At 43.5% G+C, this 12,737-nt stretch overlaps 1 protein-coding gene across 2 annotated transcripts in view; it reads left to right on the top strand.

Moving 5' to 3' along the window:
• The window catches only part of HELZ2 (helicase with zinc finger 2), a 52,604-nt gene that overhangs the window by 11,189 nt on the left and 28,678 nt on the right, over positions 1-12,737 (top strand). For both annotated transcript variants that reach the window (XM_078597530.1, XM_078597529.1), the window contains exons 6-14: positions 654-984; positions 3,008-3,251; positions 3,997-4,143; positions 5,869-6,182; positions 6,594-6,777; positions 7,417-7,823; positions 8,177-8,459; positions 9,293-9,416; positions 10,033-10,108. In XM_078597530.1, the coding sequence (XP_078453656.1) occupies positions 654-984; positions 3,008-3,251; positions 3,997-4,143; positions 5,869-6,182; positions 6,594-6,777; positions 7,417-7,823; positions 8,177-8,459; positions 9,293-9,416; positions 10,033-10,108 (2,110 nt within the window). The remainder of the gene's footprint in view (positions 1-653; positions 985-3,007; positions 3,252-3,996; positions 4,144-5,868; positions 6,183-6,593; positions 6,778-7,416; positions 7,824-8,176; positions 8,460-9,292; positions 9,417-10,032; positions 10,109-12,737) is intronic.

The raw sequence follows: 12,737 nt of genomic DNA, 5'->3' as shown, positions 1-12,737 counted from the left end.
AGATGAGCATGTTGGGAGTTACTATATTGAAATAAAATATGAGTCTGCCTGAATATCTTATGTGCATGTATTTCCTGTACAATGTGTGAGCATGCAGCTGCACTGTGAATTGTCTCATGGCCATTGATATTCACTCTCAATATTGATTAAAATGAAGTTGTCTAAACTATACATCATTTTAAAAAGTAATAGTTTAAAGCCATTTGCACTTCAACACAAGTATGGTAGAAGTCAGGAGTCAACACAATTAGTAAGAGTGAAGGGATGTTGCCATAGTGTAATGGTTAGCACACTGGACTTTGAATTGCCAGTTCAACATGACCTTCTGGGGTGCAAATTGAAACAAGGAGGCATGTTTCTAAAATGCCCCTACCTCTGTCCACCCAGCAGTATAAACGGTTACACCAGAATTAGTTGATTGGCAGTTCACATGTAGTGTGGTAAAATGTGGACACTCCCACCTATTACAAGAAAAATGGCCATCATGGAAGAGTAGGCCAAATTCCCTCGAGGGGCTCTTGCGATTCCCCTCGGGAAGGGCCCTTTTGCCAGAAGTGGTCCAAGATGGCAATTGCAGGACTGCACCATTACATGTAGGAGTCACATCAAACCCCACGTGCACTGTAACGCAATGCTCGATATTTGTGTCGCAGAGACCCCTCTCGCAGGTCGCCCTGTTGCAAAGTGACCCTGACGTAAGCTTCCAGCTGGTGGGGCCAGGTCTGGGAGAGACCTGTGTGGAGGCAAAAGGAGATGTCTTTGCTATCACACCAGCCACCGACCCTGGCAGAAATCAAGGGATGTCCTTAAATCCTCAAGATGACGACAAAGCGAGCCATCACGCCATTGTTCAAGTGTCCTTTAAGGCCACAAGGTATGGATGTTACCAGCAATGGCTGGTGTTTGACTTTGGGAGCGGACCTGTGCTCAAGAAGGAACTCCACGTGGAGGTGGTTGATGCCGCTGCTAAAAGAGTGGACTTGGGTAAGACCTCGCATAAATCCACTGTATTTAAAACATGTTTTAGTGGCAAACGTCTGTTATCTAGAGCCTTGGCGGTAGAATGGGAAGACAGATTTCGCCACATGCCATTGAACTACAAAACCCGCTGGTCTGTAAGGTGAAGGGGTGCCCCTTTGGCAAGATGTTATCTCCCCTGCCTGGTATACAGGAGGTCATGAGCTCGATCCTGACCCTGATGCTCGTATATTTGGAGTTTGCATTTTGAATTTTTCTCCGGGGCCCTTTGGTTATTCCCTCCAGATTTAGAAGCATGCGTTTAAAGTATTTGGCTGCTATACATTTCCACGTGATTATCCACTTCGTTGAGCTATCATTTGTGGCCAGGTCGCTTCTGAAAAAGAGCTAACAGCTCAGTGGGCTTTACCTGGTAAATAAAATTGTTTAGTTTTATCTAAAATAGCTTATTGTTTTTAGCGGTCCCCAACCTTTTTGGCACCAGGGACCGGTTTCGTGGAAAACACATTTTTTCACGGACCTGGGGGGGGGGGGGTTCATCATTAGGTCTTTCCCCCTTTTCAAAGAAGCTCTCCAGCGACGTTTGTTTTTTACTCATTTTGGCTAGGGTTAGAGCTTGTGGGCTTACCAAAACTGTGACTGAGACAAGTGTGTAGTGCGGGAAAGAGGCGCGGATGGATGTGGTCAATAATAAAACAATTGGGGCGGGCCACGTGCGGACTCACCGCTCAACTCCTGCTGCTGTGTGGCCTGGTTCCTAACAGGCCACGGACCGGTATCGGTCCGCGGCCCGGGGGTTGGGGACCCCTGCTTTAGATGATACATTTCCATAGCAATGAAGGGCTGTGAGGTGACCAGGAGATGGCAGGACATCAAATTGGTTCATAACGACTCATCCTTGTGGAATTTTGAATGTTATCACTGCATACGTTTAAGTTTTCTACAGGTTCTCCAGTTTCCAGGGAATCTAATGCAACAAATCACCACCCTTCCCGAGTTTTCACGATTCTAGATCATGATTTGATACAAGAATCGGGAGCTTTTTTGTGTTCTTTTTACAATCTAACTTGAATTGTGTGTTCTCTTGTTTGTACAGTATTATTTGTCCCATTAGCTTAAAAGTAACATTCACATATAATTATCATAAACCAGTCAATTCTCACACGCGATTATTTAATGCAACTATCGTATGAGAATCAATGTTAATTTACGCTTTATTACATGCATAATAATACATATTCATGTATGTATCCATTTAATAATTACTCGTGTACTCAATTGATCAAGACTGGGCATTAAAAATGTAGTTTTTTCCCATCCGAATGTGTATTGAAAATTAATAGAGCTCAACTCAACCATATACAAGTTATTCAGGCCATACTGTACTCACAAAAGGCAATACAGAACAATACTTTTATCAGATAATCGCTTTAATTTAGCAATTCCTTTCTTCATGAATTACAAATTAAAATAACCCCCTATTATTGTGCAACGAAAACGCACATTCATCAATAACATGGCCCTCGAAATATGGGAAATTATACAATCGCCAACGTTTTGGGTAATTGCCCTTCTTCGTATCAGATGATGAAGTAGGGTCTTGTCCAAAACAAGTTATGCTCGTATCGAGAACTAAACTACCTGAATATATAAGAATGGGTTTTACCCTTTCTTGCAATAAAACAGGTGAGCTCTTTGCCTTTTGGCGTCCTCTGGTCTCACACTGTTTGAGACTAGGATCTAAAGAAAGCTGTCTCTGGTGTGGACCAATCAGTTTCAAAGACAATGCACATACTGTCAGAGCATGTTTTTTGTTTGCATGTTCACCACAAGTATATGTGGTTAATGCAGACATGATTCCTAGCAAAATGTTTCAGTGTTTTAACATCTTAATACTTGTTTTATTGCCTATTTTTATATTTTGATACTGGCAAGGGAGGTCCCATGATGTACCTGAATATAAACCAAAATATATGTGAAATAAACCCATGGCTACAAACAAGGACCATATCCAACATGTGCCCTGCAGGAAACGTGGGTCACGTGCCAGTGATAAGCACACGGTGGCACAGCGGAAACCGCACTGTTATGTTGTTGCGAGATTACTCGGAGGATGAGCATCGTCTGCTGGCACGCTATAAGAGTCCTGCAGTCACACTGGACCCCCTCGCAAAAAGACCGCTGCCAGCACAGATCACAGTTGACAACTATCAGCAGAGCCTGCACACAGCGCTGTATCGTGAGGAAGCGGCACAAGAGACGGTACTGTCCAGGTGAGTGCTTACTAAACCTGGGACTTAATCCCAGAGCACTCTTTAAACGGGCATGCTGCTGTGGTGCAATGTTTCGCGCATTGAACTTGCCATCCATAGGTCGTCATTTCAATGTTACCTCTCAGTGCGGTAACTGAAACAAAGGGCAAGTGTCTTAAACCCCCGCCACACATCTCTGTCCACTGCACCTCCGATTAGCGCGGTTGTCTACGTACGGTGTGAAAGAAGTTCAACATGCATACACCCAATAATATTTTTAAAAATCCACCACAGTTATTAAATCGGCAGTTCTCGTGTGGTGTACTCAGGTGCGGGTACTCCGACCTCTTTCACGACGTCTGGCCAACATGGACGAGTAGGCCAATATCCACTCTAGAAGGGATCTCTAGTGCTCCCTCTAGTGGAGGCCCTTCCACCAGCAGTGGCACGAGTGAGACATTGCAGGGCTGCACCTTTACCTTTTACTCTTTAAAATAATAATTTGAGGAACAAACTGATATCTGTTGGGTTTGCAGATACCATATAGGGTGTATGTCCTAAGGTTATGTTGTACAATCTTTGTTCCATCACACAGTTTGGGGTTCATCGTGGAAAAAAACATGACTTTGTTCCTGTTTTAGCTGTGCAAGCTTCATCAGTTCTGACGTGTTGTGAAAAGTGTTAGTGCCCTATAAGCTGCCAATATACATATTGGGTATTATATGCTGTATTCACTGATGGTTATATATGTGATGCGTGATTACAGGCTCAATTTGCAGACCGAAGTGCTGATTAAAAATATGGTAAACATGCCAACGGGGGAGATATACAGAGCATCGACAGGGAAGCTGTATGCAGAGGTGCCGATACCTCCGCAAATGGGCCCAGACTCAGAGGAAGGCATGCTACTCTGGTAAGATAACAACAACGACAATAACCACCAGTCACACATGGCATTATAAAGGAATCCAAAAGAATAGCCACAAATGCAACACACCAGCGTACTTACAATGACTGCAGTACTTAACACGTTGCGGAACTTTCATTGTAATATTCACTGTCTGCATTGAACACGGGAAAATATATGAAATGTACTAAACACACCTACTCTACATATCATATACCAAGCATGATTATCCTCGCTTGATTAAAGTATATAGAGTTGTTAACACAGTAAGGGAGTTAACATTGGTGGGGAGAAGACTGGTGAAAAGATTTGGGTGGCCCCAATGCATTAGTGAAATAACTTTAATTATTAATACTCTAAACGCTGCCCTCTGATTGGATATAAACTAATATGAAGTATGCAATATTATAACCTACAGTATATACAATTATCAAGCTTGAAGACATGACATATCCCCACAGGGAACACAAGCAGGACAAAATATATTACTACTGGACAGACGTTGTGTTGCGATTTATTATTTGAATGAAGAATAACTAAAATGTTTCCAATTAAATGCCAATTCCAGTTATTTACATTTATTACATTTAGAAAGTGTTAATGTACGTATTTTCCCGCATATAGCCCGCGGGGTATACCACTTTTTACAAACAAAACAAGACCCTGCGGGGTATATGGAGGTGCGGGCTATCTGAAATTTGTTTTACACAAAACGCTATTTTTGCGGGGTATATGCGTCTGCGGGTTATATGCGTATGCGGGCTATATGCGGGAAAATACGGTAATTCAGCCTATGATCAAATCACACAGAATGCACCCAAGATCAGCATTAGGGTTAAGCATCGGTAGAAATTGCACAACCACTATAACACAGGTTTTATAGGCTGTAGAGTTATGTTGTGATCAGCCAAATAACCCCTACAACCCGCACATCATGGAGAGGGCCTTCATCCGTGTATTGACAAAGGGCTGTGCACAAACATGTCATGCAATGCATAAATGGATGGTGCATCACTACCTCATCCAAATGATACGTGTATTGCAATACAGACTGACTCACATGTGGACAAAATTAAGTTTCTTAAAATATACTAATTTATTACTGCCATCACAACTTGCATTAAGATGGCTACACCTACACTCGGTATGGGTTGCTACCCCGGTGGCCAAACACGCAATGGCGGTGCCAGGATTTTCAGGTAGGGGGGGGCAACCCCTCCAGAAATGAAAAATGATAGGAGTTGTTAGTAAGTAAGGACTTGTCCCTTGCTTTTTATTCGACGCTTTTGCGGCGATAGCGCAGCCATCCATCGAGGGTCGAATTCGAACCGTGTTGTGTGATCGCATCGCGCTCGCTGAAGGTGTTGATGCCTTCAGGGAAGTCGTGTACTCCATACGCAACTGCGCACAATTCTGTGGGTCACTTATAACTGCTTTCCTGTTACTTATTGCCAATTATGGACACAGACTATTGTCCTATCATCTCATAGAGTCCCTGGCACATAATAATATGCTACACAGTGGCAGTGGGGGTCGCAAAATGACGATTTATTACAAAAAAACGTCAATTATCCGATCAAAATTAGGGATTTTGATTGGATCATTGGGGAGGCACATGTCACCCCCACTGGCTCCGCCAGTGCACACACGTGCACATCACGCTTTTAAAACACGACGCGTCAACGTTGCTCACCCCTCCGCCCTCCCGGTTCGGCTGCTGCTGCCCTCCAGCCAGAGTGTGAACGTGGCACTGGTCGCTCTGCCTGGCAGCGAGGATGGCTCGCCAGTCTACGAGGTTTCCCTGTCCAAGGATCTCTGCTCCGCCGACTGCTTGCGCCTATTGCTGCCTGAATCGGTCTGCCGTGCTCTCGCGCTCGACGACGGCACCAGCCGGCCCCTGGACGTGCAGTTCGAGTTGGACCACCACTCGTTCTGTGTTCGGCACGCAGCGGTCGACCTAATGGATGCACGGCTCATCCTCCCCGACATCACCAAATGTGCCTTGCCAACAACAAGGCCAGACATGCTCCCTACCACTCTCAAAGGTGCCATATCAGGCTACAGCTTTCAGAATATCAGAATCATAATATTTATTTATACTGGAGAAATCCAATGAGATGGAACACTATTTTGCAAAGATGTCCAGTAATTTTCACAGATGTCAAGTAGTTTTGTGCAATACTATACAGTAGAAGTATTCATTAAGATTACACTCATTACACACAAAGTGCTTTCCAAAAATGAACCACAATACCTTGCTGATCTCGTCAAGGAGCATAAACCATCACAGCAGCGGCTTTTGGCTAGCCATCGAATATTTAGACATGTATTGCACGTGCAAACATCTTGTTTGTAAATGAAGCATGCCATGCCAAATCACCATTATTATTACCACCACCACCACAAACTTAACACTTATAATATCCACACATCACATACAACGCATTGCCTTGCAGGCAATGACAAGCAGAAGAAGGTGATCATGTTTGCAGTGGGGGAGAGAACGTGTGACAAGCCAACACCTCCATTCCTCATGTACGGGCCTTTTGGCACAGGCAAGACCTACACTCTCTTCCAAGCAACAGTGCAGATCCTGGCCGAGCCAAACGCTCGGGTGCTCATTTGCACCAAGGCAAACAGGTGCGTTCTCTCCCGCAGGGCTTCGTGGATGTCTGCCAGGTCCCACGTCGCATTGTGCGTGTCGTGAATCTCCTGCAGTCCACGTCGATGTTGGCGATGATATTCGCGGACCCTCTAATTCGCGATTTAAAACAAATGACTCACGTGATAAATGTGAAAAATCACCAATTTTAGCAGTTTATTATATGCGCAATGTTCTACACTTGTTTATCAAGGAAAGTCTCAGTGAATCTCATGACTCTTTTTCAGTAGTGAACACCCAAGTTTTCACAGTAGGGAGCGATGATTGCTATGTAGATTCCAAATGAATATTTAGCTTTTTTGTTTGGCCCATATTTTTAAGGTTAATAGATCTGCAGTATTAATAAAAGCGGCCACAGTTCTCTAACAAACGGTGAATGCACTACTGCTAGGCCAAGTCACCACCCTTTATAGGCCATTTACTGCTGTACTAGTAGTAAAATAGGCAAAACAAGTGGTGGATATTAGCTAGCATGCCTTTTATGGCAGAGCCAACAATATGCATTCATGCTCTGGGTATTAGTGACCTCCACTGGACTTATTTTCACAGGCATTATTCGTGGTGCAAATCAGTTGAAGTTTGGATTGATTCTTTTACTGACAAGAGTTATTTTGCAGTGCGGCTGATCTCTACATCCAAGAATACTTTCACGAGTACGTCACGTCTGGCTTCAAGGAAGCAACGCCGCTCCGCATAATCTACAAGTTGCGGAAAATAAACACCGTAAGCGAGGTCGTGAAGAAGTACTGCTGCCTGGATCCTAACGGCCAATCATTCACCGTGCCAAGCCTCGAGAGTGTGAGGGCTCACCGCGTGGTCATTTCCACGTACGCGGAGTGTGACACGCTGCGGCAGCTGGGGCTGCCTCGGGGCCACTTCTCTCATATCCTGCTGGACGAGGCGGCGCAGGCACTGGAAGCAGACGCGCTCATTCCACTCGCCCTGGCCGACTCGAACACCCGTGTGCTCTTGGCCGGCGATCATAAGCAGATCACGCCCAAGCTCTACTCTATGCCAAATGATGGTCAGTTTAATAATGCTGGATACGTTATTGCCTCCAATGTGAGAATGTTTCTAACGGACGTGAAACACGTAAGCAATTTAGACATGAACAAGTGGATTACTTGGCTAGTGCAACCCATCTGTTATATGTTGGCCAATTAAATTGGTAATTTAACAGCGTTCTATTGAATGGAATATCCAAAAGTTAATGGTTTTTTAACTATATCAGTGCCTACGTAGAAAATAATATTTCCAAATAACCGGCATTATGAGCCATTACATCTCAGCAGTGCTTGCTCATGAACACAGAAACCGATGAGATGTAAACCTGGGAATCACAGTATGATACTTGTATCTCGGTCCCCTTTTTTTCAGATAAGCAGTTCGTCATACGGACTCTACTCCAGAGACTCTTCCACCATTACCAGCGCCAGAATCACAACACCGCACAGTGCAGTCGCATCATCCTGACGGATAACTACCGTTCAAGGCCGGAGATAGTCAACTTCGTATCAAAGCATTTTTACCTGGGCAACCATGACAAGGACTTTAAAGGAATCAAGGCTCGGGCCGATGTTCTTCGTCACCCCGATCTCTACCCACTGACCTTCTCTCACGTCAGCGGCAAATGCGACTTTGACGAAGTCACTCGGACATGGTAAGAAGCATGAGCAGCAGCCAAGCCAATGTAGAGTCACAATATGCAATTACCAATGTTTCATCTGTAGTGAAAAAGAGTGTATGCATTGCTTTGTGTGGTTATAGGATACAATAAAATACACATAGATTTCAACCAAACCTGTGATTGATACCTGATGTTAAAGTAAAGAAAAAAATATTTTCGTAATTTTAGCAATATATGCCAACAGAGCTCCCACCCCCTTTTCATTGTTGTAAATTCCCAACTGTCCGCATATCTTACACAGCAATAACTAATACAGTATTCAGTATCTATACACTTATGTACAGTAAATAATAGTACAGTAGTAGATGACACCGATTGTGTAACAACTGTTGAGCTCAAATGTGTAATTAGTATACTGTACCCATGAATATTAAAGTTAAAATGTTGTGTGCTATACTCATTGGTTTTTTCGGTAAAGTCACGTATGTAGAAAAAAAATTAACTAATAAAAAAATTAAAATAAATCACGACGATCATCATCAGGTGGAAATGAGGCACAGCATACAGCAAGGGAACACACAGGGGGACACCAAGCACACAGCACACAGAGAACGGTAAACTGTACGGAGGCAAACAAGAAGATGGGAGACGAGAACTCAACAAACCTTAGAAACATAATGTGATGCAAAACCAGTCGGCCAACAACACAGTCAGAAACTAACCTGGTTGACCACGTATTTCAAAAGACTGCTAAATCTCGTGTTCAACTTCTGGGCTGAACGTACCAACGTAGACAGAGTTGGTATGTTCATCCTTGCAGTCACGAAAGCTTCAAATCTATTGTGAAAATATGCCCTTGCCTGAAGGTACAACACCACGGAGGCCCTGGAAGTTGCGGAGCGTGTGGCTAACATCCTACAAACTTGGCCTGAGAACCATGGACGGCTGGAGCAAAGCCAAATTTGTGTCATCTCCTATTACACCTCACAGGTTCGAGTCTTTCGGATGCTTGCAACAACAAAATCAATGAAAACCTTCAGTCGTACAGAAATACTTTACTTGATTAATACTGTGGCTTTGGCTAAATCTTCTCGCTCGTATATTGTTACCATTTTTAAACAAGTCGTGAGCACCAGAAACATTGAATACTTTAAGAAAACAAAACATAGTGACATTCCATTATTTTTCAAGCATATACAATAAAAATGTAGTAAATTGTGGTTTTGTAGAATTTAGGTGGTGAATGAATACACTGTTTTCAGCATGCCAATTCAATTTAATATCACCATACTTTTACTCGGGTTGCTTTTGTGTGCCATCAGATCCATTCATAATTATGTATATATAGCGTCTTTCAAAGATCCCCAAGTGCTGTACATGTGAACATTTCAACACACAATGAACCATCTATGTAAAAAGATGGTAAATACAAGATGTTGAGCACAAAACATTGAGTAGTACATGACATTTGCATTAGTTAAATACATTCATTTGTTTAACACGTAGACTTTCGCGACCAATATCCATGATACAGGTTTTTTTTCACACGATCTAACCCAAAAAACCCGTATTATGGACATTAACTTATGTGTGTGTGTGTTTTCAGGTCAAGCTAATCCGGCACGTGTTACGGAGGAATCACATGGCATCTGTCAATGTCGACACTCTCCAAAACATACAAGGTGCTGTCAATACACAAACTGCTCTGCACACACTCGCACAAGAGATTATTTACGTCCAGTTGCGTTACATCGTGACATCACATTCGCTTTTTTCACATCCGAAGAGAAATTTCATTGCAAATGTGTTTTTCCAGATTGCTCCTCATTATTTAAAGTAGTCAAGGGTATAGTGAGCAGCATACATGGGACATTTTAAATTGGAAACATTTAGCTTATTTTCACCTTTTAAAAGTGTTTGTGTATCATGGATGTATACATGTTTAATCTATTGTGATTCTCACATCGTAAAAATGTTTTGACTTCATTTCATGAGGATATTGCAGCAGACAACATGACACAACCTGCCAGGGAAGTAACAATACCGAAACCCTTGATTGATAATTTCCTTATCAAGCCCAAGAACCTATGAATGTGTCTTAGCATAAAGTTAGCTCTTTGATCTTCATACCACCATGACTCCTTCTTGGTTTCGATTTAAAGCTTTCGTGACTGCAGGGATTCATCTTCTTGGTTCTTTCGGTAAAGTCACGTAGAAGGGAAGTAATAAAATAATAAAAATAAAACATAAAACAATTCTCACGACGTTTCGGCCACAACGCAAGCAGCCGTCCTCAGGCGAAGAATGAGACATTATCAAGCTAGGAGCTTATATAGGTGTAGCGAGGAGGAGCGCCTTAACAAAAGAATGTGCATATGAAGAGGAATTTAGCATACCAATGGGCACCACCGTAGGAGGTGGGCGGAGGGGTTTCAAAGTCCCATTATGCCCATGCATTATGCAGGATCAACAGCACCACGGGGGGGCGCAAGGAACAACGTTAATAAAGGAAAGGAATGTTAATGATATGTAGCTGCATTTACCAAACAACCACGTAGAAAACCAAAGTAAAAACTACATAAAAAACTAAAATATAAACTGATACTTATGTAGGGGTGTTAGAGAGAGAGCCCGTTATGCATGGCAGCCTATGGTAAACAAACACAGTAGGCGGGGCTACATGAGTGCACGAGCAGGTGCCCTCTGCGACGTCCGCGCCAGACACCCTGGGGGGTCGATTCGGTCGTTATGATCCCCCGGGGCCCCACCCCTCAGGGAGGGGTTGGGTATAAAAGGGGAATGTATCGAAGGGCTCGGGAGTGATGTTTAGCTAAAGAAGAGAAGACGGAAGACGTCTTAGATAGAGCCCTGGACTCCCCCTGGTACGCCGTCCTTATCAGGACCGCGCAGGCTCGAGCCAGTGGCGTGGTACCAGAGCCAGAGCCAGTGCTGGTCTGGACTCTGGGTACCGGGCCGACTGACCAGTGTCGGGCCAAGATAGCCTCCCCTAGCCCATTAGTGGAGGACTCAGAGGCAGGCTAGGGTTAGCTAAGAGGTGTGTCCTCAGATAGACGGGTGAGGGGGCCGATACCCCCTCAAATGTGTATGTCACAACGTTGGTGTTAAATAAACAAGTGTGCCTCCAACTCCGGTGTGAACGAGTCATAAGCGTTATTACACTTACTATACTCTACAATAAGCTGAGTTACTAACAACAAATAATAAATTACAATTCTACGTCGTAAGAAGTATATAATATACTTCCATCTAAACTTTATTCTCTTAGCATATACAGTACTATATACTGCCATAGATAAACCCAACATTAAATTATATACTGTATTGCTGTAAACCACCCTATACTTTATACATTTTAATATAACACTATGTATCATTCAACTCACCCTAATGTGTATCGAAATGGTTTATTACGTCCTTCCAATGATTGCTAAGCCTGAATCCATCTTCTCGGTTAAAATTTTCTCTGTGTTTGTATATGTGGATCGCCTCATGAACGAATCTCTCATGATAGCCAGATGGCTTGCAGAGAACCTCCGTCTTGGAGAAGTCAATGTCATGTGAGCCCACTGAGTTGTAACAGTGGTCTGCCACGGCTGAGGTGTTTGTCCTACCGTGTTTTAGATCAGCTTTATGTTCACGAATGCGGTCTGAGACGTGTCGTTTGGTTTCCCCAATGTAACTGCTACCACAGAGGCAACTTAGTTTGTAGACGCCAGGGTACTGTGTGTCTGGAATCACATCTTTTACAGACGGTACCAGATCACGGATTTTATGTACTGTGTTGAATCGGACCTGGATCTTGTGTTTAATCAGGATTTTGGAGATCTTTTTTGTGACCCCAGCAATGTAGGGTAAGGTGATGGTCTTGAAAGGCTCCTCAACAGGATCCTTCTTGATGGTTGGAGTGATGGCTTTGCGGATTGTGTAGTCGGAGTAACCATTAGCCTTAAGAGCTTGGCGTACGTGTTTGAGTTCACTGGAAATGTGTTCATGGTCGGAGATGCATTGGGCTCTATGATATAGAGTCTTGATGAGGGAATTCTTCTGGGATGGATGGTGGTGGGAATCCGGTTTTAGATAAGCATCCGTGTGGGTGGCTTTCCTGTAGACAGAGTGGCTCATTGAACCATCAGGTCTCCTTTTGATTAGGACATCCAAAAAGGGTAGCTTGCCATCATTTTCGACTTCCATGGTGAATCTGATGGCTGGGTGTATGGAATTGATGTGGTCGAGAAATTGGTCTAGAGCAGGCCGGCCATGTGGCCAGATGACAAAAGTGTCGTCTACGTA

Source organism: Lampetra planeri, chromosome 9 (genome assembly GCF_965212315.1).
Source record: "Lampetra planeri chromosome 9, kcLamPlan1.2.h2, whole genome shotgun sequence".
In the NCBI taxonomy this organism is placed as follows: Eukaryota; Metazoa; Chordata; class Hyperoartia; order Petromyzontiformes; family Petromyzontidae; genus Lampetra; species Lampetra planeri.
This window is presented reverse-complemented; position numbering and strand designations above follow the sequence as displayed.